Source organism: Lynx rufus, unplaced genomic scaffold, assembly GCF_022079265.1.
Source record: "Lynx rufus isolate CCGP_SWC_20201006 ecotype Redwood Valley unplaced genomic scaffold, mLynRuf1.p SCAF_6, whole genome shotgun sequence".
NCBI lineage: Eukaryota > Metazoa > Chordata > Mammalia > Carnivora > Felidae > Lynx > Lynx rufus.
In genome coordinates, this window is record NW_025814878.1 from 41,058,149 (window position 1) to 41,085,860 (window position 27,712).

Genomic DNA, 27,712 nt, shown 5'->3' on the forward strand with positions numbered 1-27,712 from the left:
ACACTCAACTGACTGAGCCACCCAGGTGCCCTGAGAATTTATATTTTAAAAAGACATTTAAGGGGCACACCAATTTTACAGTATATGGACCTTATTTGAATCCCAATTCAAACAAGTAATACTTTTATGAGGCAAGTAGGAACTTAAATACTGACTGGATACTTGATGATATTAAGAAATTACTGTTGTTTTTTAAGTGTGATAATGATATTGAGGGCTTTGCTTTTTGGAGTAGTTTTTGTTTTAATTGAGACTTTGGTTTTATAGAGCAGTTTTAGGTTCACAGCAAAATTGGGGGAGAAGGTACAGAACTTTTCCCTTTATCCCTTGCCCCTACGCATGCACAGCTTTCCCCATTACCAACATTCTCCACCAGAGTGGTATATGTTACAACTCACAAAGCTATACTGACACATCATAATCACGCAGAGTCTGTAGTTCACATAATGGTTCACTCTTGGTGGTGTACATTCTGTGGATGTTTTACGTATTCTTTTCTAAAATATATACTTTACAGAAGGAATTGTATGACATTTGGGATGTGTCTCAACATAATCTGGGAATGGAGGGAAGTGTGTTGGAGAGTAGATAAGATTGGTAATGAGTTGATAATTGTTGAAACTGACTTAGAGGTACAAGAGGCTTCCTTACGTTATTTTCTCTACTTATGTTTATTCTTGAAATTTCCCATAATAAACACTTTTTTAAAATGTTTACAATTCTGAAATCTATGTTTATAGTGGTTCATTACACAGAGAAACACATTTCTCTGTGTTTATATAATTTATATAATTTTCATAATATCTACTTTAAAAATCCTTCACCAGAATGATCCATCTGTATCCAGTGGTATCACCAATTTCCTTACTACCTCTCCATTGTCTACAGGGCTAAGTGTAAGTTCCGTATGATGACAAATGAAGCCCTCGGTGAGCAGCCCTCTGCTTTGCTGTCCAGCCTGCATTCAGGGCAATGCTAAAGTAATTCGGTTCCTAAATACACAATGCTGTTCGTGCCTCTGTGCCTTTTCACATGGTCTTCCTTGTTCCTGGAATGCTCTTCCCCTGCTTGTACACCTGACAAACAATTCATCTTCCAAAAACCTCTTCAGGGCTCATGTTCTCTAAAACCTTCCTTTATCATCTCTCACAACTCTTTAGTCAGCTTATATCTTGCTTCATTCCATAAATATCCGATGCAGCTCCCAGAAAAATTATCACTCTACTATTTCTCGGACATGTATAAATATTAATAATCTTCACACAAATTTCATTGCATTATAGTTATTTGATTATGGGGTTGCCCCCCTCACTAGACTATGATAGTATAATGGATGCTTGATAAATATTTATTAAATCAAACTGGCTCCTGCTTCAAAAACTTTTGGGTGATATTGCAAAGAGAAGGCAAGGCTAAAATGAACAAAACCTATTCAATAATTAGAATATTGCTTTCCATACTCTACATCAATAGAGAAAACAAAATAGTCACAAGAACTGATTAAATAGATAACAAAAGATCTTGTTTCATCTCAGAACACAAAAAAATTCTTCTCAAAGAGCAAATCACTAAGAGTCCAGTCATATTTTTAATGATTATTTAAGTGATTATTTTAATCACTTCAGAAAACATGGAAAAATCTTAAGCAGAAGTTAATAAGTAGATATTCCTCTCTGTAGATGTGAGAACCTTATTTGGAGGACACCTGAAAGAGAATTTGGCACTCCAAAAGATGTAAAGCACCAATTAGTAACATTGGTAACATTTGCAGATTCTCACCATACATTTTAATGATTATTTTAGTAATTCTCCTGTTTCTCTTTTCTTGTTAAGTTTTACTTTTTAAAAATGTATTCACACAAACAATTTAAAGAGCCAGATAAGAATATAAATCATTTCCAACTACTCCTTGACCTTCACCAGTCCCGCTTTCCACCATTTCCTGCTTCATATCAGCACCTCCTTTCTACTCTTGTCAACCGGTTCTTCTGGAATCTACTTCATTTTTGTCCATAATATGCTTATATAAGCTCTTTCTTGATTTTTCAGTTTGAGGCACCATTTTTTTTTTAATTTCCACATAGAAATACAAGGCTTTCTCACACCCAGCCTTCATCCTAACCACACACATATACAAACTTCCTGACCCTCTTCCCTCCTATTATGTGGAATTGGAGTTAGACCAGTATTTTGCAGTTCCACTCCCATGACTGTGTAAACACTATAGACCACTGGACCATGTAGCATACCAAGAGTAGATTTCCCTGGAGTTAACGATAGAATCATTTTCACATTTTCTGAGCTTTCTCTATTCTTATCACTAGTCTTCAAACTCTTCCCCCATTTGAATATATCTTCTCTCAATACTATTCAGTACATTAACTTTTCTGTCAATGTATCTTCTTAAAGAAGTCTCAAGCCTTCTGATGTTGTCTCCCTACTTAGCTGTTGCAGTGGGGGGGAAAACTGATTCAAAATTTAAACTGAGATTTTAATATTGCTGAGAAGTGCACACAGGAAGGAAGGAGAGGTTCTCCCCAGCCAGTGGCTGCGCATATTCAAATTCCATTTCCTTAACCCATCAAAATTATAGCTCTTTTTACTCCTGAGTACATTCTAAAACGCTCTTGAAAAATTGCCTCATGGCCAGCAGCAGAAGAGGAGCGTATGATGCTCAGGTGGAGAAAATGAGATGTAATGTCACTTAGGAACGTTAGGGAGGGTGGACCTTATAGTAGTCGAGTTACCAAATTTCAGTAGGCTATGTATTAGTTACTTTTTGCTGTGTAACCAATATCCTCAAAACTCAGCGACTTGTGACAACAATTTATTATCTCACAGTCTCTGTGGGCCATGAATTCAGGAACAGCTCAGCTGGGTGGTTCTGGTTCAGGGTTTCCCTCAAGGCTGCAATCGGGACATCAGTGAAGCCTGCAGCCGTATGAAGACTTGAGGATTTTACTCTAAGACAGGCCACACCCGTGGCTGTGGGCAGGAGGTTTTAGTTTCTCACCACAGGGGCCTCTCCAGGGGCTGCTTCATCATCCTCACAGCCTGGCAGTGAATTCCATCAAAAGAGCAGTCCAGGAGAGAGTGAGAGAAAGGAGGCTGCAACACCTTTTACGGTCCATTCTCTGAAGGCACATATCATCCTTTCCACTTTTTCCTATTCTTCAGAAGTGAGTCAGTAAGTCCAGCATACAACCAAGGGAGAGAATTCATCTCTACCTCTTGATGGTAGGCATGTCACAGAATCTGGGGATCCTTTGTAAAGCCACCACACATTATTTGAAAGAGGTTGCAATGATTTTTTTTTAGCGAAATATTAAAAACTCATAATTTTGTCAAAAATTTGACTTTTTTCCTGTCTAACCCTTGGCTAACCCACCCGGGGCTAATCTTGTTATGGAGGGCTGAATTGCCATCATATTTTTTTTGTCTATTTATTTACTCTGAGGCAGGGGGAGGGACAGAGAGAGAGGGAGAGAATCCCACGCAGGCTCCGTGTGGTCAGCACAGAGCCCAATCTCACAAGGACACCTAAACCCAGTGTTCCAAAATTGCACCATGATGCACTTCACTGTGGGTCTGTATCCTTCCACTGTACTGATCACTCGATGGAACTCTTCAATCTAGAAATCCGTGTCCTTTCATCTGGGGAAAACATATTGAATTATTTCTTTGGTGATATCTTATTCTATCCTACCTCTTTCTCCTGTTTCTCCTAGAATCTTATTAGTAGGGTGATAGATATCTTAGACTAGTTTTCTAATTTTTTTCTTACTTTTCTCTCTTGTCCATCTCTTTATCTCTATCCATACCTCCTGTGAGATTTCCTCCAAGTCTATCTTCCAATCCTTCTACTGAATTTTTAATTTCTGCTGTCATGTTAATCTCCAAGAACTCTTTTGTTCTCCAATTGTTTTCTTTTTTTAATTATTATTATTTTTTTATTATTTTTTTTTCAACGTTTATTTATTTTTGGGACAGAGAGAGACAGAGCATGAACGGGGGAGGGGCAGAGAGAGAGGGAGACACAGAATAGGAAACAGGCTCCAGGCTCTGAGCCATCAGCCCAGAGCCTGACGCGGGGCTCGAACTCATGGACCGCGAGATCGTGACCTGGCTGAAGTCGGACGCTTAACCGATTGCGCCACCCAGGCGCCCCTCCAATTGTTTTCTTTTTTTTTTTTTTTAATTTTTTTTTAATGTTTATTTATTTTTGAGACAGAGAGAGACAGAGCATGAATGGGGGAGGGTCAGAGAGAGGGAGACACAGAATCTGAAACAGGCTCCAGGCTCCGAGCTGTCAGCACAGAGCCCGACGCGGGGCTCGAACTCACGGACCGCGAGATCATGACCTGAGCCGAAGTCGGCCGCTTAACCGACTGAGCCACCCAGGCGCCCCCAATTGTTTTCTTAATACTATTCTATTCTCATTTCATACATGTAATGTCTCCTCTTATATCTCTAAAATCATTATGGTAAGGTTTTTTAAGTTTTCTAAAAAATATAATTTCTGCTTCTTCTAAGTAGCCTTTTTCTTTGTTTTGACTTCTGTCTTTCATACTTTTTTCAAATCTCTGCAGATCCTTGGTTAGCCTCTCAAATTGGATAAAATATGAACTTTGGTAGAGTTTGGAGGTTATGGACTACAACATAGGATAATAACTGGGGGGGGGCACTTAAATGTGAATCTTAAAATGTGTTGTTTTATTGAAATATCTTTTCTTGGGCAGTAAGATTTGCTAGATATAGATCCTCTGACCTACTGCCTAGAGAATAAAGGCCTGAATGCCAGTATTCTGGAAACCAGGTTGGGTAAGAAGGCTAGGGGGGAAAAAATTCGGTATGTACATTTTAGCTTAATTCCCATTTGCTCAATATACTGACTCTGCCTTCAACTAGCCTAGTGTTCCCCAGTTCAGAAATCTCTTCTAGGGGCATCTGGGTAGCTCAGTTGGTTGAGCATCTGAATCTTGATTTCAACTCTCCTGGTTTGTGGGTTTGAGCCCTGTATCAGGCTCTGGGCCGGCAACAGAGCCTACTTCAGATCCTCTGTCTCCCTCTTTCTCTGGCTCTCCCCAGCTCACACTTTCTCTCTCCCAAAAGTAAATAAACATTTTCTTAAATAAATAAACATAGAAATTAATAGAAAAAAATCTGCTCAAAAAACTGTATCTAGAGATTGAAATTGCCATCTTTTTCTAGGTTACAGAGAAGCAGTTGTCCAGCCACTTGGAATGGGGACAGAGATCTGAGGGACCAATTCTTTTTTTTTTAATTTTTTTTTCAACGTTTATTTATTTTTTTTGGGACAGAGAGAGACAGAGCATGAACGGGGGAGGGGCAGAGAGAGAGGGAGACACAGAATCGGAAACAGGCTCCAGGCTCTGAGCCATCAGCCCAGAGCCTGACGCGGGGCTCGAACTCACGGACCGCGAGATGGTGACCTGGCTGAAGTCGGACGCTTAACCGACTGCACCACTCAGGCACCCCTGAGGGGCCAATTCTTAAAGAAGCTTTCAACCAATGCTGTTTTTTGCCCCCACCACCAGAGGTGACTGGTGCTGCTAATTCCTGAGCTTTTTTTTTTTGACAAATTCCATGGTAAAAATCATTTCATTTCTTTTTTAATTTTTAAAAAATGTTTATTTATTTTCGAGAGAGAGACAGAGTGCAATCATGGGAGGGGCAGAGAGAAAGGGAGACAGAATCTGAAGCAGGCTCCAGGCTCTGGGCTGTTAGCACAGAGCCCAATGCAGGGCTTGAACTCATGAACTGTGAGATCATGACCTGAGCCGAAGTCAGACACTTAACCAACTGAGCCACCCAGGCACCCCAAAATCATTTCATTTCTTATCTTTCTCAAGTTCTGGCTTGGGATTTAGATTTTTCAGGTCCATTAGGAAAATTGCCATTTACCATCTGCTTTCTAACTTCTAAAAATTGTGTTACTTTCTTCTCTCCTGTTCTCCATTTGCTTTCTGATGTAAAAAAAGGTCTCTATACTTTTGTTTTATTGTGATGGAATATGTACTTTCAAACCAACAATTTTAACCAGAAGTACCTCTTTCAGTTGTCTTTCACTGCCAATAATCATATTTACCAAGCATTGATTTTAATAAGTGTAAATTGTTCAACCTCAAGTTGGAGTGAGAACATAGAGGACCTGTAATAAAGGTTTAGATTTTAGGAAAATAAAAAACTTTGATAGAAGAGCTTCCTTGTGTATCTGCAGGGAGAGATAGGCAGTTTCTAGCTGGGATAGATGTGATTATGAGGCTGGAAAATTGTGGAATTCTGTGGTATTAACAGTGGCAAACAGATTTAAAGTCAAAGAATGTGAACTCATTTAATGTTAGTCTTCTTAGGGGCACCTGGGTGACTCAGTTGGTTAAGCATCCGACTTCAGCTCAGGTCATGATCTCAAGGTTTGTGAATTTGAGCCCCACATTGGACTTTGTGCTGACAGCTCAGAGCCTAAAACCTGCTTCTGATTCTGTTTCTCCCTCTCTCTCTCTGCCCCTCCCCCACTCACACTCTGTCTATCTCTCTCACTCTCTCTCAAAAGTAAACAAACATAAAAAAATAACAAATAAAGTCAGTCTTCTTGGGTTGCATAGGAATTGAATAGGAACAATCATCTCATCAAGAAATCTTGAGCAGAGCTGGGAGCTGAGAAAGGATTTAAGATTACTTTGATTTTTGAGAGGAAAAACATCTGGTTTTGATTTTATGCACTGCCCTCTCTCCAAGCGTTTTTAAGTACCTTTAAAGATGCCTAGACGGATGACGATCTTGTCTCTGTGAAATAAAGTGTCATTTAATGAATCCAGAATGTATCCATCTACTTGTTTGGCCACTGAAATAAGTTGCCCTACAGCTTGACCATGTCTCAGACTTGAGTTTATTCAAGCTGCTATTTTTGGACAGACCATGTGATTTAAGAATACTATGAAGTAAGCTAAACAACAGTTGATTTTCCATCTGCCTCTCATTATCTAAGGTAATGTTTCCCAAACTGTGTCCTGTAGAACATCAGAAACCCAAATTGTTGATGTGTACTCCTTGGAAAAAAACAAACAAACAAACAAACAAACAAACTTTTGTCTATTAAGTTTTGTTTCTTTACTATATGTAAGTAAAATATTAAATATATTTATACAATTATTTTTCTTACTCTATAATCAGCCTTTAAGAAATGCAGTGCCAGAGTGCTTGGGTGGCTCAGTCAGTTAAGGTTCCAACTCTTGATTTCAGCTCAGGTTATGATCTCATGGTTCCTGAGATCAACCCCACGTCAGGCTCTGCCCTGACAGAGTGGAGCTTGCTTGGGATTCTCTCTCTCTCAATGTCTCTTTGCCCCTCCCCTGCTCATTCTCTCTCTCTCTCTCTCTCTCTCTCTCTCTCTATATATATATATATATAAACATTAAAAAAATAAAATGTTTTATCTCAATAAATTTTAAAAATATTTGATCTTTCTCAGTTGTTTTTATCAGTTGTGTTGCTGTATTGTGACATTTGTAAGACAATCGGTTTTTTTTTTTTAAGTCTTCATAAGGCATAAAATCATGCTGAGGAGAGAAAACACAGTTCATATGACACAAAGAGGTATGTGACCAAGTGCTACAGTGAGTTTCAGAGATGAAGTCATTAAGAGTTCAGGGAAAGAAGTTATGTGGACGGATGTCATCGGGGAATGCTTTGAATAGAAAGCGTGATTTGAAAGAGGGCTTGAGGGCGCCTGGTGGCTCAGTTGGTTAAGCATCAGACTCTTGGTTTCATCTCAGGTCATGATCTCATGGTTTGTGAGTCTGAGCTCCATGTCAGGCTCTGGACTGCCAGTGCGGAGCCTGCTTGGGATTCTCTCTCTCTCCCTTTCTCTGCCCCTACTCTGAACTCTCTCTCTCTCTCAAAATAAATAACCCTAAAAAAAAAAAAAAAAAAAAAAGAAAGGGGGCTTGAAAGACAGAAAATTATGTGCATGTTCCTACATGTCTCACTAGTATGCCAAGAATGCAAGGCTATGATTGCTTTTTACCCAGGCCATTTCTCAGAGTGTGTTTGCAGCAAGCAACATTGAGAGGTGAAATAGTTCCCCTCTTGGACAAAGAGCAGGCTTGATTACTATTTGTTATGCAGTGGTGGTACCCCAAGCTCTGTGTTCTCTCAAGTAACATAATCCACTCAGTGTGATGGAATTTGGAGGTGATTAGGTCATAAGGGCAGAGAACTCATTAATGGGATTAGTGCCCTTATATAAGAGACTCTAGAGAGCTCCCTTGTGCCCTCTACCATGTGAGAAGACCCCTATCTATGAAACAGGAAATGGGCACCCACCCGACACAGAATTTGATGATATCTTAATCTTGGACTTCCCAGCCTCCAGAACTGTGAGAAATAAGTTTCTATTGCTCATAAGCCACCCAGTCTACAGTACTTTGTCTCCAGTGACTAAGCTGTTAATCATGGTATTACAAAGACTCCCACACACAGTAGGTATCCTCAATATATGTTTGGATGTTTCTTGAATGACTGAAAATGAATATATTAAGAAGATGATGGTGACCATGAGGGGATTGGTTAATGAGGCCCAAAACTTGACAAGGAGAATTACTTTAAAGTGATTTGCAGAGTTTTAAAAGCAATTTGTAATTATACAGTTTCTTTTGAGTATATAAGCTCATTTATCCCATTAATAATCTTATCAAACCAAGTTTTCTTAAATTAATATTCTCCTAGCAAAAAGAAACGAAAAAAAACTATCAAAAACATACTAAAGGCACCATAAAAGAACTCATGTACATACTCACACACACACACACACACACACTCATGTACACACACACACATGCACACACATGCACACACGCACACATACACATATACTTTTCACCTGACTTTAATTCCACAGTAACATATGCTATTAAGTCTTGGGCATCATTTTTCTAATTCCAGGGCATCTATAGTCTTTTTTTTTTAAATGTTTTTTAACGTTTTTATTTATTTTTGAGACAGAGACAGAGCATGAGCAGGGGAGGGGCAGAGAGAGAGAGAGACACAGAATCTGAAGCAGGCTCCAGGCTTTGAGCTGTCAGCACAGAGCCGGACGCGGGGCTCGACGCGGGGCTCAAACTCATGGACTGTGAGATCCTGACCTGAGCCAAAGTCAGACGCTTAACCAACTGAGCCACCCAGGCGCCCCCAGGCCATCTATAGTCTAAAAGGGAGTATCACTTCCTCTTTTTGGAATCAGCATGTTCTTGCCTTCCATTGATTACCCCGGTGTATCCAATGGTCTTGCTCAGTAATCAATTGATTTAGGCTTTGTAGGGGATGTGTGAGGTGGTTATTCAGTTCATTTAGGGTAAAACCCAAAGCCCTTATTCTGGCCCAAATGCTTTTTATGATCTACTGGCTAACTTCTCACCCCTTCCAGTCTCTGCCCAAAGGTGACTTCTCAGTGAGGACAACAACTCTCTAAATTCCAGCATTTCTAATGCCTCTTAGAGTGTTCTCCTTTTTCTTTTTTTCCTCACGGTATTCTTCTCTTCCTTACCTTCAATTATTTGCTTATTTATTATCATTACTGTTTGTTATCTCTCTCTCCCCTTAGAATGTAAGCCTCACAAAGTCAGGGTCTTTGCTGTTGGTTCATTGATGTATCCCAAGTACATGCTGGAAGCAAAGCAGGCACTAAATAAATATTTGTTAGTCTAAATGAGTGAATAATAATGAAATCATAGAAATCAATAGGAAATATTTGCTCAAATCAATCAATATTTGCCCAAATATTAAAAAATGGGCAAAAGGCTTAAATAGGCATTTCATAAAAGAGGATATCCAAATGACTAGTAAACCTAGGAAAAGATGCCAAAAACCTTTAATGGTTAGGGAGATGCCAATTAAACACACAATGAGAAATACCATTACATACTCACTAGAGTGACAAACAATAAATAATTGGAAATACCAAGTGTGGCAGAGGTGAGAAGCAGTGGGAACCCTCATAGCAGCGTACATTGGTATAACACTTATGGCAAACATTTGATATTATCTAGCAAACTGGAATATATACATGACCTCATGCTTTCATCTATTCCAGGAACACACGTTGAAGCAACACTTGCACATACCTACCAGAATTCAAATACAGGAACGGTCACTCCAGCATTGCTCACAAGCGCCAGAAATTGGGAGCAAACCAAATGTCCATCAGCAGTTAAATGGATAACCAGACTGTGGTATATTCAGGTAGTAGAATACTATCCAGCAATCAAGACAAATAAGTTGTTCTAGGTATACTATGGATGAATCTATCAAATAAAAGCAAAAAAGATGATAAAACAATTCGTAGAGAACCAATTAGAAAGTGATTTCACTCATACAAAGTTCCAAAACAGACAAAAATAAACATTAATAATTTAGGAATGCGCACATAGGTGGTAAAACTATAAATAAAAGTAAGGTAATGAGGGCGCCAGGGTGGCTTAGTTAAGCATCTGACTTCAGTTCAGGTAATTATCTCATAGTTCATGCATTCAAGTCCCACATCGGGCTCTCTGCCATCAGCACAGAGCTTGCTTCAGATCCTCTGTCCCCCTCTCTCTCTGCCCCTCCTCTGCTTGTTCTCTTTTCTCTCTCAAAACTAAATAAACTTAAAAAAAAAAAAAGTAAGAGAATGATCTCTCCCCGCGCCCCTGACTGCCTGCCGCCCACATTTAGGCAGAGAGAGTTGACCCTGTGAAGTGACACTCGGGCAGGTGTTTTCTGGGTTGCTGGAGATGTCCTCTCTCTTTCCCCTCTGTGGCGGTTATGTAGATGTTTACTGTGTAATTATTTTTTTAAATGGACACAAATGTTTCATATACTCTTCTCTATGTTTGATAACCCACAATTTTTAAAATGACAATAAATTGCCCAATTTTATAGAGATTTCTTTCATTCAGAAGTTTTTCATGTTTTATTCCTTGTGGCAAAGGATTTTGATAGACAATACCCCTTTTTTGATACAGGTCTCTTTCTTTAGATAAGAATATAATATCATCGGTTCCACAGCCCTTATATTGCAAATCACAGGAGATATTTCGTAAGGCGGCAATGAGGAGGAAGGGACAAAATAAGATCAACTACAGGCTTAACTTTCAGGGCAGACCCAGTTTTGGACACATGGTAAGCACCCAATGGAAGCTTGCTGCTGACTAAATAGGCAGTGGCGGCTGGGGCTGACTCAGACAGGGAGTATTTCTCAATCTTTGTTTTAGGAAGAATTCTTTACAATAGGCCACCTGGTAGGTAAGATGTTGTGAAACTTAGGGTTCCCAGATGTTTTCCAGCCAGAGACATTTGTGGGGACATTGTGTAGACATCTGTCTACAAATGTAGACAGTTGTATATAATTCTGTTTGCAGATGCTCCCTCAGGACTTGCTTCTTTAGTTTGTAGAGCATTGATATTTTGATCTATGGCTTTGGATGGAGCAAAGAGATCATGCCTAATCTTATGAGGCTCTGTAAACTGTATCATCTTGCCTAACTCAACGCAGTGTGGAGTCATCTCTTAGAACAATATGGTTGTTTTGCAGCAAATATTATTAGCAGATGCTGTGTCTGAATCTCTTCTAAGCTGAAGCCTTTAGGGCAGCATAAAGCCAGGGTGATCATAAAGAATCAGTTGGTGAGCCAGCAAATAAATACAGTTGACCCATGGACAACACAAATATGAACTGCACAGCTCCACTTGTACACAGATTTTTTTCAGTACAGTATAATACAGTAAATGTATTTTCTCTTCCTTATGATTTTCTCACCTTATGATTTTCTTTAGATACAGTAAATAATACATGTAACATATAAAATGTGTGTTAATCAACTGTTTATGTTATCATGAATGCTTCCAGTCAACAATAGGCTATTCGTACTTAAGTTTTGGGGGAGTCAAGGGTTATACATGGATTTTCGACTGTATGAGGGTCAGCGCTTTGAAGCCCCAATTGTTCAAGGATCAACTGTACACACCCAGTGGAGAAATGCTTCGTAAGCCCATGATGTGGCCTGTTTGTGGCTGGACTCCAAGGAGTAGTGTGTCCCACCAAATAGTGGTGACCATGTTCCCACCATGAAATAACTTCTGTGTCCTGATTCCCTATGTTTATTCAAAGTGGTCTCAGGTATCAAGAGTTGCCAAGTTCCTGGATGAGATGAAAAATAGTAGGGGTCACTAAGGACATCTGCATCTTTTCTGCTCACAAGGGCACATGGGCTAAAAAGGGACAAAACTGGCCCAGTAATAAGGACAACAGGTGGCCACTCTGAACCACACTATCCAGACAGGCTCAGTCCACTAACTTTAGTTCTGCCTGCCATTGACTGTATGACCTTGGTCTAGTAATGTAACCACTCCAACCTTCAATTCCTCACTTGTACGTGTGAGTGATGTGTTTTGTGGGTACCTTACAACGTTGTAAAAATGAACTGAAGAGAAAGATACAAAACTTCCTGTTGACTGCAAAGCCCTACACCATTGTAAGGGTTCTTTTTAATCTTTTCTAACTACACAGTTAACATTTATTATTCATTACAAAAAACATCCAAAGATCAAAAACACATGAGGTTTTTGTTTGTTTGTTCTGGAGCGGGTTGTTTTTTTGTTTTTGTTTTTGTTTTTTGGTTTTATGTGGGTTTTTTGTTTTTTTGTTTTTGTTTTTGTTTTGAGAGAGAGAGAGAGAGAGAGAGAGTGGGGGAGAGGGGCATAGAAAGAGAGAGAAAAAGAGAGAGAGAGAGAGAGAGAGAGAGAGAGAGAGAGAATCCCAAGTAGGCTCCACACTCAGCATGGAGCTCAATGGGGGCTTGATCCATGACTTAAGCCAAAATCAAGAATCAGACGCTCAACCGACTGAGCCACCCAGGTGCCCCCAAAACACATAAGACTTAAAGAAAAACTCCTCTGCATTATTACTAGTCTTTAGAATTGACCAAATTTGACAATTTGTTGCTTATCTTTATATACTTTATGAATGCATGTGTTTATATATATGTAGGTGTATTTTTTTTTAACAAAAAAGGAAGCATAACTCTTTTCTAATTCTAAAAATTCTAATCAGCGGAATTTTTTATGAGAGAAACTGTTATATAGGGACATGGAACAATGATATTTAATGTGAAAAAGTTGCAGAACCACATTTATAATACGATAATATTTGTGTAGACACAGAGCCTATGGCTTCCTCTGGTAAAACTACATTGCAAAGGAATGAGGTAAGTGTACGTTTTACTTCACATAGTTCTCTATTGTTATCATTTTTTTCTTAAGCATATATACTTGAACAATAATTAATAAAGACTGTGCAAGAGGAAGTAAACAAAATGGAGACAATATACTATAAGTGCCCATGTTAGACCGGGGGGCGGGGAAAGCATTGAAAGAGAAGAATATACAAAAGAAATGGGAAGATGAAACAAAGGAAGCAGAAATAAAAGTAAGGATGATACGATTTTCAAAATTATTCATTAGCGAATAGAAAATAAAACTGATCATGTAGTTTCTGCCACTAACCTTCTTATAATATAGACTCACTAACAGGATATTCAGTTCTGCTGACAAGTTCTTTTAAACGATCCTGTGCAACAAAGGGCAAATAGAGCCCAAGACAGAGATCTGTTCAGAGAGGAAGAAGGGCTAAATAGGCCCAGTGCTCAATTCCTTTACAGTTTAAAGTTTTCATATTTTATTTTTTTCAAATGCACAAAACAGCCATAAATTTGGGAGATGTGCAGGAATGACAAGCTAATGTCCCCTGATATTGTCAAGCACCCGACTCTTGATTTCAGCTCAGGTCATGATCTCACAGTTCATGAGTTCAAGCCCCGTATTGTGCAGAGCCTGCTTGGGATCCCCTCTTTCTCCCTCTCTCTCTGCCCCTTCCCCCCACCTCTCTTTCTCTCTCAAAAAGAAATAAACTTAAAAAAAATAATTTTGTGGGGTGCCTGGGTGGCTCAGTCGATTAAGCGTCCGACTTCGGCTCAGGTCATGATGTCACCACTTGTGGGTTTGAGCCCCGCGTCGGGCTCTGTGCTGATGGCTCATAGCCTGGAGCCTGCTTCGGATTCTGTGTCTCCCCCTTTCTCTCTGCCCCTCCCCCGCTCACACTCTCTCTCTCAAAAATAAATAAACATTAAAAAATAAATAATTTTGTCTACAGATACTGTGGCTCTCAATAAATGTTTGCCTTCTCTCCATCAACAAATCCTGTCATGTCTATGTTCAAAATTTACCTTGACTCTATCCACTTTTTCTATCTTCATCACCATCGATCCACTTCAAATTCACTCCGACCTATTTTCACTGCAGTGGCCTCCTGACGAGTCTTTCTGTTTCCATGTTGGCTCTGTCTCTTCCCCCATGCCATTCCTTTTTCCACAAGAAAATCAGAACAGTCTTCCTAAAATGCTCATGGGATGAAAACCAAAACCCTTCGCATGACTTCGAGGACCCGCACCACCTGTCCCTTGCTCCTTTTTTCCAGTCACCTCTAACTAAGGCTTCCAGCTGCACTCAGATCTTTCTCACCTTAGTCTTTGCCATGCTGTTCCGCAAACTGAAATGCTCTTCCGTTCCTCAGGTTTCAGTTTCTCACAGAGTTCCCAGCCCCCTCCTGTACTCTAAATCAGGCCACAATTGGTATTTCTATATTTACTTGCATGCTATGGGTTTCATCTGACTTCCCTACACTGTCAAAACTGTATAATGACTATACAGGGGCTCAGAACATGATCCTTTCTACTTTTGTGCATATTTGAAATTTACCAAAATAAAGTTTTAAAATCTGCCCTCTGACCCTACAAACTCAAACCAACAGTTAGGCTTGCAATTGTCGTTTTCCATATTTTGTATTTTTAAAAAATTGACTTTCCTGTTCATGATAATTTTTTGTTTGTTTAGTACCCACATTAGAGCCGTCAGAGGCGGTATTTTAAAGTTTGAAACAATGTATTATCTTCAAGAAAGTGAATTTGAAACTAACATCAGATAACCTAACAGAAAGGTCAAAAGTTCAATCATTCTTCCCCCGTTTCTGCTACTGTCTCTGCTACTAAAGTCTTTTATTTGACAACATTCTTATTCAGTGAAAAGGACCCTAAACCAGGGGTGGAAAACTTTTGATCTACTTCCAGTTTGCCCCTTGGACAGAATCATTTGACTTTGCTTCCTTTTTAATAACTAATATAATAAATAGGTAGAGTGCTCAATTTTTTATTTGATTTAAAATTGTTTCCACAATTTGAAAAATTGAAAAAAAAAAGTCATAAAAATACCAAAGCTTATTTTTTAAAAATGAAGCGAGAACTCAAAAGAACTTTCCTCATATCCATTAATAAGGTCATAAGTCAGCAGTAGTGTGCATACCAGGTGTATCCACAAAGCCAAGAATGGGAATCACTGTATCTCCTTCTTTAGATTTGATGCTCTCACTCTTCTCTGCTCTATGAACATACTTGTGCAACATGCTATAGTACTGCTCCTTTGGATTGAAAGTATATAGTGATGAAATTTGCTGCCAGTCTCTAATGCTTGGGGTATTGTATTCCTTCGGATGTGAGCACTCAAAGAAACATTTAACATTCTCTTTGGCCAATTCTGTCGCATGCTCTGTGGCTTGACTCTTAAGGATCTGCTGCTCCTGTTCCAAATAGATTTTCCAAAATTTCAGCTGCAGAAAACTAACTGGAGATAGGCATCGGATGATAGATGTAAAAATCAAAAGGAAGGTGATAACAACTGCGATTAGGATCCAGCCCAGCACCTGAGGAAAACACAACAAAACAGCAACTTAGTGACATTTTTTCGTAAAAAAATTTTTAAATCCTTACATAAAGGTTGAACTACTCACAGTTATGCTGATGAACAAGCAACCGTTTTAGGTCTTAGTCTCTTAAGAGAAAGAAGAGACAACCTCCCAAACGCCTCAACCACTTGACAGGTCATTTTCCAAGTCCCGTCGAGGGCCCAGGGAAAAGCCTACTTACTCGTCACTCGGCTAGAATTCAACACGTGGAATTTCGGCAAATCCAATGAAACAAGCATTCATTTTCAAGAGTCTCCGGGCTTTATATGCCCAGAAGCAGTGTGGGGCGGGGGCTTTAGAGCCAGGGAGGCCCATTTTATTGTAACAATTCTGCCTTCTTCCGGCCGGACAAACAACTTGATCTGGACTTGGTGTACTGACTAAAAGAGAGTAAGTAAGGCAGGACGGGAGCTGAACGGCCAGGCGCGGTATCCGGCACAGAGCAGGTGCCTTCCCTCCTCTTCGTTCGTTTTACTGAAATTGTCGCCGTTCCAGCTTGTCGCCCGGGGTCCCGTGTCTGGGGCGAGGGCACCGGCCCAGCCGGCCCCGCTCCCATCCTCCCAACCGCGTCCAGCGCCCGCGCCTGACCTGAGACTGGGCCTTGAGCTCCTTCAGGAGGTCCTGCGCGTCGGGCGCCCGGGCCTGGTGGCAGGGCGCCAGCGGCAGCTGGGCCTCGCAGGCGGCGTCGCGGCCCCGGCACAGCAGCCGCGCCAGTGGGGCGCTCCCGCTGGCCGCGCACTCGTAGAAGGCGCCCCCGAGCAGGGCCACGGCCACCCAGGTGAGCGGCGCGACGGCGGCGGTGGCGCTGAGCTGCACGCACACCAGGGCGGCCCGCAGCCGCGGCCCGCAGCCCCCGGGGCGGGCGCCGCGCGCGCAGCAGCCGGTCAGCAGGCGCCAGGTGCGCGCGCTCAGCACGTAGCCCAGCAGGAAGAGCGCCAGCGCGGGCACCAGCAGGAAGACCAGGCCGTACGGCAGGTTCCAGGCGGCGCTGCAGGGGCACTGGAACACCGCGACGGAGAACAGGCGCTCCCCGCCCGCCGTCAGGAGCGTCACCAGGCCGTAGCCCAGCACGCGGGGATGCTGCAGGTGCAGGTTTAGCACCGCCTGAAACTTATCCATGGGCCTCGTGCCGTGGACGGGGCGCCCTGGACGGGGCCGGATGCTTCTGCCTCTTCACCGCCCTGCACTTTTCACTGCCCCGCGCTTGCAGTGGTTTGGGTGGACTGAGGTCTAGGGCTTCCCACTCTGCGAAGCAGCAGCTTCCGGACAGGGGGAAAGGGCCTCTCCGGGCTCCGAGAGCTTTCGCTTTCTTATTTCAGGCAGAGCAGCTGTGGCCAACACACACCTTTGACGTCCGCAGGACCCCTGGTGACTTCTCTCTCGCAGTTCAGGAACCTGACTGAGGATAGACCCCATTCCATTGTTACCTTTGTTTTCCCCCAACTTATAAGAAACTAGGGGGCTTTCCTTGGCATCCTGATTCAATGCAGCTACCCAAATGAAAAGAATACATTGTATTTGGGCAGAAAGGAAAACACTCCATCTTCCCTTATTGCAGCCACCCTACTTAGTTCCTAAACCAACTCCAAGTCAGATTAAATGATTACGAAAAAACCTGGTCATTTACGGGAAACATTACTCAAGGACAAATTTTCTAGTTTCTCTTTCATAAGCGAAATCACCACAAAGCCCAGCTCAAGTTCGGGTACCTCCGTGATCTTCTGTTCCCCTCCTGTTCTTCTGGACAGAATCACCAGCATAATTCACACGGACTTCTCTGATCTCCCACAGGTCGTTAGACTGGATATATTGTATTGACTTCTGCCTCCTTTATTCCCCCAGGTATGTGCTAGCATTGGCAGTACTTTGACAAATGTCCAATTTTTACTCAGTGACCACCAAGGTGATCAGAGGTGGGTGGTGAGGCAGCGGAGACATGGTTATTCGGAAAACACTGATTGAACCCCAAAATTCCAACTGCTGCCACATCCAACTAACATGTTGTTTCCTCCGCCTTTCTCAAAAAGCAGCATTGCTCTGACTCAAACTGTCACCATTTCGGTGAAATTGAGCCATTTTGGTTTGTGGCTGCAGAGTGAGGTGAGAGGTGCTTGAAAGAACATAGGCTTTGGAGTCGGGTGCATCGTGTCTGTGCGTGTATTTAATAAGTGCGCCCCGGGGCGCCTGGGTGGCGCAGTCGGTTAAGCGTCCGACTTCAGCCAGGTCACGATCTCGGGGTCCGTGAGTTTGAGCCCCGCGTCGGACTCTGGGGCTGATGGCTCAGAGCCTGGAGCCTGTTTCCGATTCTGTGTCTCCCTCTCTCTCTGCCCCTCCCCCGTTCATGCTCTGTCTCTCTCTGTCCCAAAAATAAATAAACGTTGAAAAAAAATTTAATAAGTGCGCCCCTCTGAGACTCTGCATCCCCATTTGTAAAAGCAGAATAGTCCTCACTTTTCAAGATTGTTGAGACAAGTAAATTGAGTAGCATATGTAAAACACCTTTATATATAAGGTGTGCCCATTAAATGAATGTTTTTTTTTAATTTTTTTAATGTTTATTTATTTTTGAGAGAGAGAGAGAGACAGAGCATGAGTGGGGGGAGGGTCAGGGAGAGAGGGAGACACAGAATCTGAAGCAGGCTCCAGGCTCTGAGAGGTCAGCACAGAGCCCATCGCGGGGCTCGAACTCATGAACTGTGCGATCATGACCTGAGCTGAAGTTAGACGCTTAACCTACTGAGCCACCCAGGCGCCCTGAATGAATGTTTAATGTGAGGGATTGCCTCTTATATCGCAACGCTGGGAAGAGACAACAAATAACTGTGTTGTACATGATTTAAGAATGCGTATTAATGCTCAGTTTTAGACCAAGGATTGTATTCAGTGAGTTGATGATCCTCTCTTGCCTTAGGAGAATTGCTGTGCCCTTTGAGGTCCACCTCACTACAAGGAGGGTATTTGGTTATGGAGTCTGGGTGGACAGGTCATAGTGAACTGGTTACTGTCAGCACCCATCCACCAGGTTTGCCTTATTCACCTGGGAAGAGTAAGTAGGCTAAAGAACCATGTGGACTGTTAGAGCACGGAAAAGAAATGTATTATTCTTTTCTTAGTCCAGCTTGCCTTCTTAGCAACCTCCCAGTACCGGTGCCTGGCCCCAAATCACCATTCCCTAGCATTTTGATGAAAAGCTGTTCTCTCTGTGTGAGTCTTAAGAAGCTACCCCCAAATCAGAGTCTAAATTGTCATGCAGGACAGTTGGGGACCATTTCTCTGAGATTAAACCAGGTACTGCTGGGCTCCCTGTAAACTTGCAGCAAAAGTCCGTATTTGAGGCACATCGCTTCTTCTATGCCTATCATATCTTTATTCCTACATCTCAAAAAAATTTTCTTTTTCTCTCCCATTGTCCTTCAGGTGATTCTGCCCTTTTACTGCTAGACTCTTCTTCACTCCCACCACACGTCTCCTAAAGACGTTGCCTTCCCCCTCCTCGCTTTCCATATATCACCATGAACAAATTCTTTTATATACACCTTTATGCAGATGGCTTTATCCAAATCTCCCTTAACTGTAACCAAACTAAAATGTGCCCGCTCTGTCCTCTTGAGTGAGGTTTATTTTATTCTCCCACATTTCTCAAAACAAGGAGGAGGGTTGGCTGGCATTCTCCCATTACAATGTCCAAACCCAGGCTTTCCTGTCATCTTCTTTTTTTTTTTTTTTTTTTTAAACGTTTATTTATTTTTGGGATAGAGAGAGAGCATGAACGGGGGAGGGGCAGAGAGAGAGGGAGACACAGAATCGGAAACAGGCTCCAGGCTCTGAGCCATCAGCCCAGAGCCTGACGCGGGGCTCGAACTCACGGACCTCAAGATCGTGACCTGGCTGAAGTCGGACGCTCAACCGACTGCGCCACCCAGGCGCCCCTTTCCTGTCATCTTCTAATACTTTATTCTCCACTGAGAGTCAAGCTATTCAGCACAACTTCCTCCCCCACTTCACTCCTGCCACCCGTGCTCATTCCCTGCATTTATCAAGACTTTCACATCTGGTGACAGCCTTCCTCGTCTCCCTAGCTCCTGTTATTTAGTCAAGGATTTGGTTTCATATCTTTTTAGTTATGGAAACTTTCATTTTGCCAGTCCCTTATCCGTCTAATTTGTTTATTAACAGTTTATTTGTTCATTTGTTCATTCAGTCGCTCATCTAAAATGTGTAATAAGCCCCCATGATATGATAGGAACATATAAAAGTGCCTGGTATTATTGGGTACCACAAGGAATAACACAAATAGATACCCTCCTTTCATTGAGCTTATATTAGTGAGGAGATAGATAGAGGAGGCAAATCTCAAGGGTATGCAAATAATTAAAATGGAATCATGTAGTAGAGAGTCTCCTGAAAAAGCCTTTGTAAGGGGAGGACATTTAAGGGTCCATCTGAATGACCAAGGCTCTGGGGTTCAAGGGATCTTGGCATTCTGTGGTTGGAAAGAAAGCCAGAGTGATAGGACATTAAAGGTGAAAAGGAAGTTGGCACATTTTGAGGGCAGAGGTGCAGGTGAATGGTTGGGTTTAGGGGCTTTATAGACCAGAGTATGTGGTTGAGAACCCTGCCCCTGAACCTCATTACAGACTGAGCTGCTTCCTGACCGATTATCCTATCAGCTTGTATCTCCAAACACTACTTCCTGGGGTTGCCACCACCGTACTCCCCAACTCTGCACTTATTACAGGTTACCGTAATTGTGAGTCTGGGTTCTGCCTGCCAGTCTGAATTTTCTCCCAGAACCAGCAGATGAGTCTAGTACCCTGATATCTATCCCTGCCACCTGCAGCGGGTGGTTCTAGTTCTGAGTCTATTGAAGATGGTTCAGCCCTTTATACCCAGCTCCGTTTGGAGAAAATATTGCTGAGAAGTTCAGTGTTTAGTGGAAATAGAGTAACATCCTAATGGTGTGGAGAGGATTCAAGAATTTTCTCTGGAGAGTAGACTAAATAATATTTGAAAGACGTTTACACTTTGGGAAATCTGTAATTTAACACCAATTTACTTTAGCTTTTAAAAAATGCATGAGAGATTCTCATGGTAAGCATGTTGGAAAACCAATGGTTATGGGGTTTGTTTTGTCTTGTTTTAACTGTCATACTTTCTTTCTCAGCACTTTCATTACCACTGTCAGGAATGGGTTTCAGAAACCACAAAAAATTTCATGGAAGAGACAGGAAAAGAAACTCTTGAAAGAATTTCACACTGAATGAAAAAGTTCCTTCTAGTCGTCTTCGAGTGAGCTAGTTCTCAAACATTATTCTCTGTAGTCTTCCTGAGAACTCAGACTACTGGTATGACCCTGCTTGGAATATGACTGCTGGATTCTAGCAATGTGTTGATCCTGGCCCCAAGACCCACCCACGAAAGTAAAGTCAAATCAAAATTTGTCTATATTTTAAGTATCCACCATGTACAAGACAAAACTTTAGATGCCAAAAATAACACGTAAATTTAGAAAAATCTGACAATCTTAGAGAATACCTTTCTGTGCGCTGTAATTTATGGATTTATTATTTATGTTATGTATTTGAAAATCTTAACCTGATATTATCTGAAGATTTTTGAATGTTTATAAAAGTTCTTCCAGTGGAAGTTTAAAGCCGAAGGAGGGAAAGATCATACCCTTCCCCAGACACAGGATGTCGTTTGTTAAATGGCAATCCCATGATGGTTCAAGTAACGTTTTTACGGATTATTTTCTCTTTTTCTTAGCATGAATTTTCTAAACCTGTCACAAAATTTTAAGTATTCACTGATTCACACACTAAGAATACTTTTTTTTTTTTTTTTTTTTTTTTTTACAAAAGATGATTATTTTAACCCTGAGGACCTAGATGTGGCCAGTCTTTGCTGGGACCACTGTCGTCATCGTCATCGTCACCATCTGACACCGTAAGTCTATTAAAGGTTCTAGTTTTCCCGCCGTGGTTCTTAGAACCTATGTCTATTAAGGATTTTGGTAAATTAAATTATGTTTTTCCCTCAACTCAAATTATTTCACAGGTGATTTTACTGTGTGTTAGAGTTTCATGGTCAATGGCCACTTACTTACACTTTGCTTCATCCCGAGCCTCAGTTCCCCTGCCGTGCCGATTTGGTTTACCAGTTTGCGAACTATGATGAAAGGTTTGGATTTCCAAAGATAATAATGGTGAATCGCAAATAAGATTAAAGGACAAGAATAAAGAAGAAAAGTAATTTAATAGGAGGAAATTTGGGTTTCTTCAAATTATAAATAACATTATCGCAAAGTCTCAAAAAAATTTACGTTAATGGAGAACTTAAAAAGTGTTGTGGAAGGTCTTTCCTAAAAGAATATATCACATGAGGGGCACCTGGCTGGCTCAATTGGTAGAGCATGCTACTCTTGATCTGAGGGTCATGAGTTTAAGCCCCACATTGGGTATAGAGATTACTTAAAAATAATTGGGGCGCCTGGGTGGCTCAGTGGGTTAAGCGGCCGACGTCAGCTCAGGTCTTGATCTCACGGTCAGTGAGTTCAAGCCCCGTGTCAGGCTCTGTGCTGACAGCTCAGAGCCTGGAGCCTGTTTCACATTCTGTGTCTCCCTCTCTCTGACCCTCCCCCGTTCATGCTCTGTCTCTCTTTGTCTCAAAAATAAGTAAACATTGAAAAAAAAATTTTTTTTAATTAAAAAAAATAATAAGATAGATAAGATAAAAAATAAGTCACATGAAATACGCCACATATTGAAAACACTCACATCTATGCAAATGGAATACAAAGTAAGTGCACATGATTGAGGTAGATCTGTATGTGCTAGTATGGTGAAAAGGCAGAGTTGACATGTTAATTGGAAAAGGTAAACAAAAATTCTGCCTGTCATACATTTGTGTAAAAAAAGGAAAGAAAAAGAAAATGTATATATGTCCCTTGCAGATGTGTACACTATTCTGCAAGATTAAAAAATACTGTCAAGGGATGCCTTGATGCCTCAGTTGGTTAAGCATCTGACTGGGGCTCAGGTCATGATCTCACGGCTCGTGGTTTTGAGCCGCACATGGGGCTCTGGGCGATCAGCACAGAGCTCGCTTCAGACCCTCTGTCCCCTTCTCTCTCTGCCCCTCCCCACATCTCTCTCTCTCTCTCAAAAATAAATAAACATTAAAAAAATACTGTCAAATGTTTATCTCTGAGAAGTAATGGAGAGGGTTGGGAATGAATGCAGGGAGAGAGATTTGTTGTATATCTTTCTTCACTGTTTGCCTTCTAAAAACATGCATATGTTTCTTCTACAGTTAAAAAACACTAACATGAAATGTCTTGATCTAATGGAGAATCTCTGAGGAACAAGTCTGGAAAGAGGCTTTTTCACAGGCTCTTCTTTGTCCTTCCTTCTCTGTACACAGGGCTTTTATCAAGGGTTGCTCCCTGAGCCTGGATGCCAATCATTCACCTCTCCCTGGCAAAAGTAATAAATCATAGCGAGAAACTGACTGCTTTTGAAGAATATAGAAGATAAAGAAACTGAGTGTTTGAGAACTGGAAGGTGGCAAAAAGCAGCAGGAGGCGAAGAGGAAAAGATCAAGTGGAAAGGTTGGGATTGGGTGACATTTGTCCAAATTCTGAGGGAAACAAGATGGAAAGACCCATCTGTCTCCTTCAGAGAGGGCTTCAGCTCTACTCTGTAGAGTCTCCTATGTATCCATTACTGTCACAGAAACAAGGCAGAGAGGAAAGCCAGGTGGTAAAGAAAGGAGGTGGGTGAGAGTTTAGATTGTGGAGCTTTTGAAGGGCAATAGGGAGTTCAGCTTCCAGCAGTTTAGAAACCACTATTGCTTCTTTTAAATGTTGATCCAGACAAGTTTTTCCTGGGTTTCCAAGAGCTACCTGTTTTGCTCTAGCTTCCTTAAAAACCATGTATGTACGGGGGAGAATCCAGAAAACCAATAGTGTTTGGTGAGTTAAGATATTGTTTAATGGAGGCTGGGAACTGCTCCTAACTGAGCAACAGATTTAAGGAAAGAGAAGTGATTCCTAGTAAAAAGAATTCCAATTTATCCCAGGATCTCTTTCCTGGGGGGCTATTATCAAGTTGCAAGAACAGTAAGAAAAGAAATACCATTAAAGCACTACTCTCTTTCCATGGAAGGAGGAGGAAGTTGGGGCAGATATTAGAAAGCACTCTGGGAATTCATTACTGAATTGAAATGGCTTCTCATCTGTACACACTGACAGATAATCTTCAGGGATACTAGAAAACCAGGTTGGAGGGACACCACTGTCTTCTAGATGGAGTCTTGGCTTCTTCCCAGGAACCCCACACTCTCCTTGCTCCAGCTCTGGGAGCTGCATACTCTGCTCCTTTAGGAAGCAACTCTCTCCTCTTTAGGGATTGCTTTTCAATGATGAACATATAGATCATCTTCTCTGTGTCTACATTCTTCTACTAGGCAGCATTTGCATCTTGGGAAAGTTTGGGTAATACCATAATATCCTGTCTCCAAGACATTTTCTGTTCCTTCGTCCTGTTCATTATAGACAGTGATGTGATCAGAATATGTCCCCCAAAATTCATACATTGAAACCCTAACCCCCAAAAGTGATGGTATTAGTAAGTAGGGCCATTCTGAGGTGTTTAAGTCATGAGAGTTTTTAAGAGTAGGATTAGTGCTCTTATAAAAGAGGCTCCAGAAAGATCCCTAGCTCCTGGGGGGTGGGGATCTCCCAATAGCTATTAAATACTTCAGTGAATTCTTGTGGTCCACTTTACTGTACGGGGACAAGTACATGTAATCTTTCCATTTGCCAGAAGGAAAGGAATGATCATTAGTTCTACTATAGGCTACTCTTTTGTTTCACTCCTCTTCCCACTCCAGAACTCACAAACCTTCTTTCCACCCCTTCTAACTGCCCCCACCCCCCCGCCACAATAAAAACACAAAGAACAAAAAAGCAGAAGTCCAAACATGGAGCTCACAGTCCAGAGTTTGGGTAGTGCATGGTAGTCTCTACATTAGGTCTTCATGTGGCCCCTCTTGGGCTACAGACCCATGAACTCACAGTAATAGATTAATCTGTCCCTCCACAGACAATGTAGAGTGGAGGAATAGGGCCAGAACAACCACAAGAAATACTCCATTCTGAAAGGGAAAAATGGAAGCCAGAAGCAGGCACTGATTGACCTCTTATGTTTCTGGGCAGATACCAGAAAGGCCTCTACCCGAAACAAGGCTGTTGAAAAATGTTCCTTGAATCTCGACTCTACCCTCTGGAGAGTCTTCTTATGTTACTGTCCTTGGCCACATACTAATGAGTATATGCTCTTCTGGGAGCAGACTAGTGTTCTTAGTTCATGTGCTACTTGTACAATGTTGGAAGACCACAAGTCCAGTTGGGTTTTTGATTCCTTTGACTATAAATGTCTCCCCAAATTATTTAGTAAGCTTCTTGTCTCTGATTTCAGTAAAATATACTTGCCAATACTGTTACTCACAGTTCTTTTCAAAACATAGTTCTCAGATATACTATATGCTTTTGCTTTCTTGCCCCATTCTCTCTCTTCTTCCCTCTGCCCCCACTAATTTGTACATACCTGTCTTTTTCTTTTGCCAGTACAGGTACTCTGAGTAAACATGAGACTATAGTTTTCTGTGGGAAAGCTACACCTTTATTTTGATCTTTCTGTGGCTCTTTGCCAATTGAATACCTTAATTTTATCTTTGCGCCAAAGTTCTGAACTTATTGAGAGGTATTGCCAATAGGTGTACAAGCCACACTTAATTTGGCCTTCCCATGAGTTTATTTTAATGGACTTGGTCTTCCAAGGCTTCCCCAAATTCTCTCTTTGAGTTTGGCGTCTAAAACCTGTCAGGTTTTCCGGTTTTGCAAGTCCTCATTTTTCTGAAATATTTCTATTCCTTGTTATTTCTTCTTACAAATCCACCAGTTCTTTCTTAAGGTCATAAAGTCTTGCCAAAATGTAGCCAGCAGCAATCAACACACACTAGAAACACTGCTTTCTAATTTTTTCTCCTAGAGCCACATTTTCTTTATATATATATATATATATATATATATATATGTGTATATATATATATATATATATATATATATATATATATATACAATCTTTCCAAATTAATGCAGAAGTTCATTTTATCAGCAACCAAGTAAGAACTGTGGCCTCACTGGCCTCCATTATCAGCTTCTATGCTGTTCACCACTGGCTTGCTAAACTAACACCACAAATTTTAGGAAGGGAAGTGAAACTTTTTCAAGCAATCTAACAATAAGACATAGAAAAAGTTACTTCCTTTTGGTTGTTGTCTACAGCTGAAGTAAAAAAGAAAAATGCCTCCCTTATTTCATCCTCTTCTGTTTGGGTTTGGGAAGACAGGGGAACAATGGGGCAGATAGTGAGGACGATGACAAATGATTTTTATCATGGAAGTGCCCCACGTCAAATACCAATATTTGGTCCAAACTGGTCATAAGGCTCCACCAAACTGCAAGGGAAAGGGGGAGTATGGTCCTCTCCTGTGCCTTAAAGGTGAACAGAACTGCACAAACATGAATGTGTGAGGTCTACCGTGCGTTACACGATCAGTTTTTCTAAATTCCCCCATCCACCCCTGAATCTTTTTAAGCCTCCTATTTGTTTTCTTATTACATATGACAGTTTTATCATCTTTTATTTGCTGCTTACGATTTTTTCCATCTCCCCAACTAGATTATAGGTTTCGTGACGGCGAGATCTAACTCCTCTTTGGCTACACAAGTCTTAGCACAGTACCCAGGACATTATAGGTGTTCAATAAATATCTGTGGGTATAAGGAGTGAATCAATGGATGGATGAATGAATGAATGGGAAGCAGACTTGGATTTTTCTCTTCTCTTACTGCAGAGTCAGCACCATGTGTACTTTGCTCAGCTCGGAACTTGAACCCTTCTACAGAGATCACGTCTGTCTGAGCCTCTTGAATTGCCAACCTTGTGATAAACAATAGGTAAACGTATCCAGGGAGAAACAGGGCAACACCAAGGAGACAACAGGGCCATAGGACAGGTTCCAGGTACAGCTGAAGGGCCATCTGGACACCCACTCCCACCCACTTTCGTCAGAGTCACCAAGCACAGTGGGGGGTCGGGGTGGAGCCACAGGCGCTGACAGAGTAGTGACTCCCCCACAACTTCCTCCTTCCTGCCCAGCTCAGCCTGTTTACTCAGCAGACTTGTCTGGTGTAAAGCTCTCATCTTCCCCACAACCGGCCCCACATCTCCACCACCTTCCCATACCACACATAGCTGTATTTCTTAAGGGAAGGATTTTTCTTTTTACGTTAGCTGTAGACAGCAACCAAAGGTAAATAACAATTTGTCTATATTTTATTATTCGATTCCTTAAAGAGGCTTCACTTCCTTTCTTGGGAGCAATGAGCCAAGCATGAATAGGTTTTGTGGACACTAAGTCTCAAGTTTGACTGTGACTCCACTTTGGCACTCTACCTGACCTTCTCCGGTAGTGCCGGGCACCTGCCTTACCTTATTAAGTTAATTAAAGTTTGGCTACTAATGACACTCTTCTGGTTCCCCTCCTAACTTGGTGGCTGTCCATCTAAGTGTCCTTCCCAGGCTCCTCCTCCAATCATTAATATTGGTAGTCACTAGAATTCAATCCTTTCCACATACACTTCCCGAATAATCTCCTTTTGGTGCACCACTAGCTAGATGTGTGACCTTGGGCAAGTTATTGGCCTCTGTGTGCCTCAGTTCTTTCATCTGTGAAATGAAAATAATAGTATTATGTGCCTCCTTGGGTTGTTGTGAAGATTACATGGGTTGATAT

The 27,712-nt window shown here is 41.5% G+C and overlaps 1 protein-coding gene and 1 long non-coding RNA gene across 4 annotated transcripts; one reads left to right on the forward strand and one right to left on the reverse strand.

The window, feature by feature from the left end:
• On the reverse strand, positions 1-17,168 carry CALHM6 (calcium homeostasis modulator family member 6). 3 transcript variants are annotated; one of them, XM_047102411.1, is made up of 4 exons: positions 16,439-17,168; positions 14,280-15,808; positions 10,147-10,322; positions 1-3,654 (listed from the first exon to the last, which is right to left on the reverse strand). In XM_047102411.1, the coding sequence occupies exons 1-2, from the start codon at positions 16,967-16,969 to the stop codon at positions 15,386-15,388; spliced, it is 954 nt and encodes a 317-aa protein (XP_046958367.1). In that variant the 5' UTR covers positions 16,970-17,168; the 3' UTR covers positions 1-3,654; positions 10,147-10,322; positions 14,280-15,385. The 3 variants fall into 3 exon arrangements, with proteins under 3 accessions (XP_046958367.1, XP_046958366.1, XP_046958368.1); XM_047102410.1 differs by lacking the exon at positions 1-3,654 and having other exon boundaries at positions 9,873-10,322; XM_047102412.1 differs by lacking the exons at positions 1-3,654; positions 10,147-10,322 and adding an exon at positions 11,904-12,196.
• LOC124528667 (uncharacterized) lies at positions 16,776-27,712 on the forward strand. Its single transcript, XR_006966212.1, has 5 exons — positions 16,776-16,936; positions 17,642-17,692; positions 21,712-21,796; positions 23,273-23,459; positions 26,771-27,712. It is a non-coding gene; the product is annotated as an uncharacterized LOC124528667 (long non-coding RNA).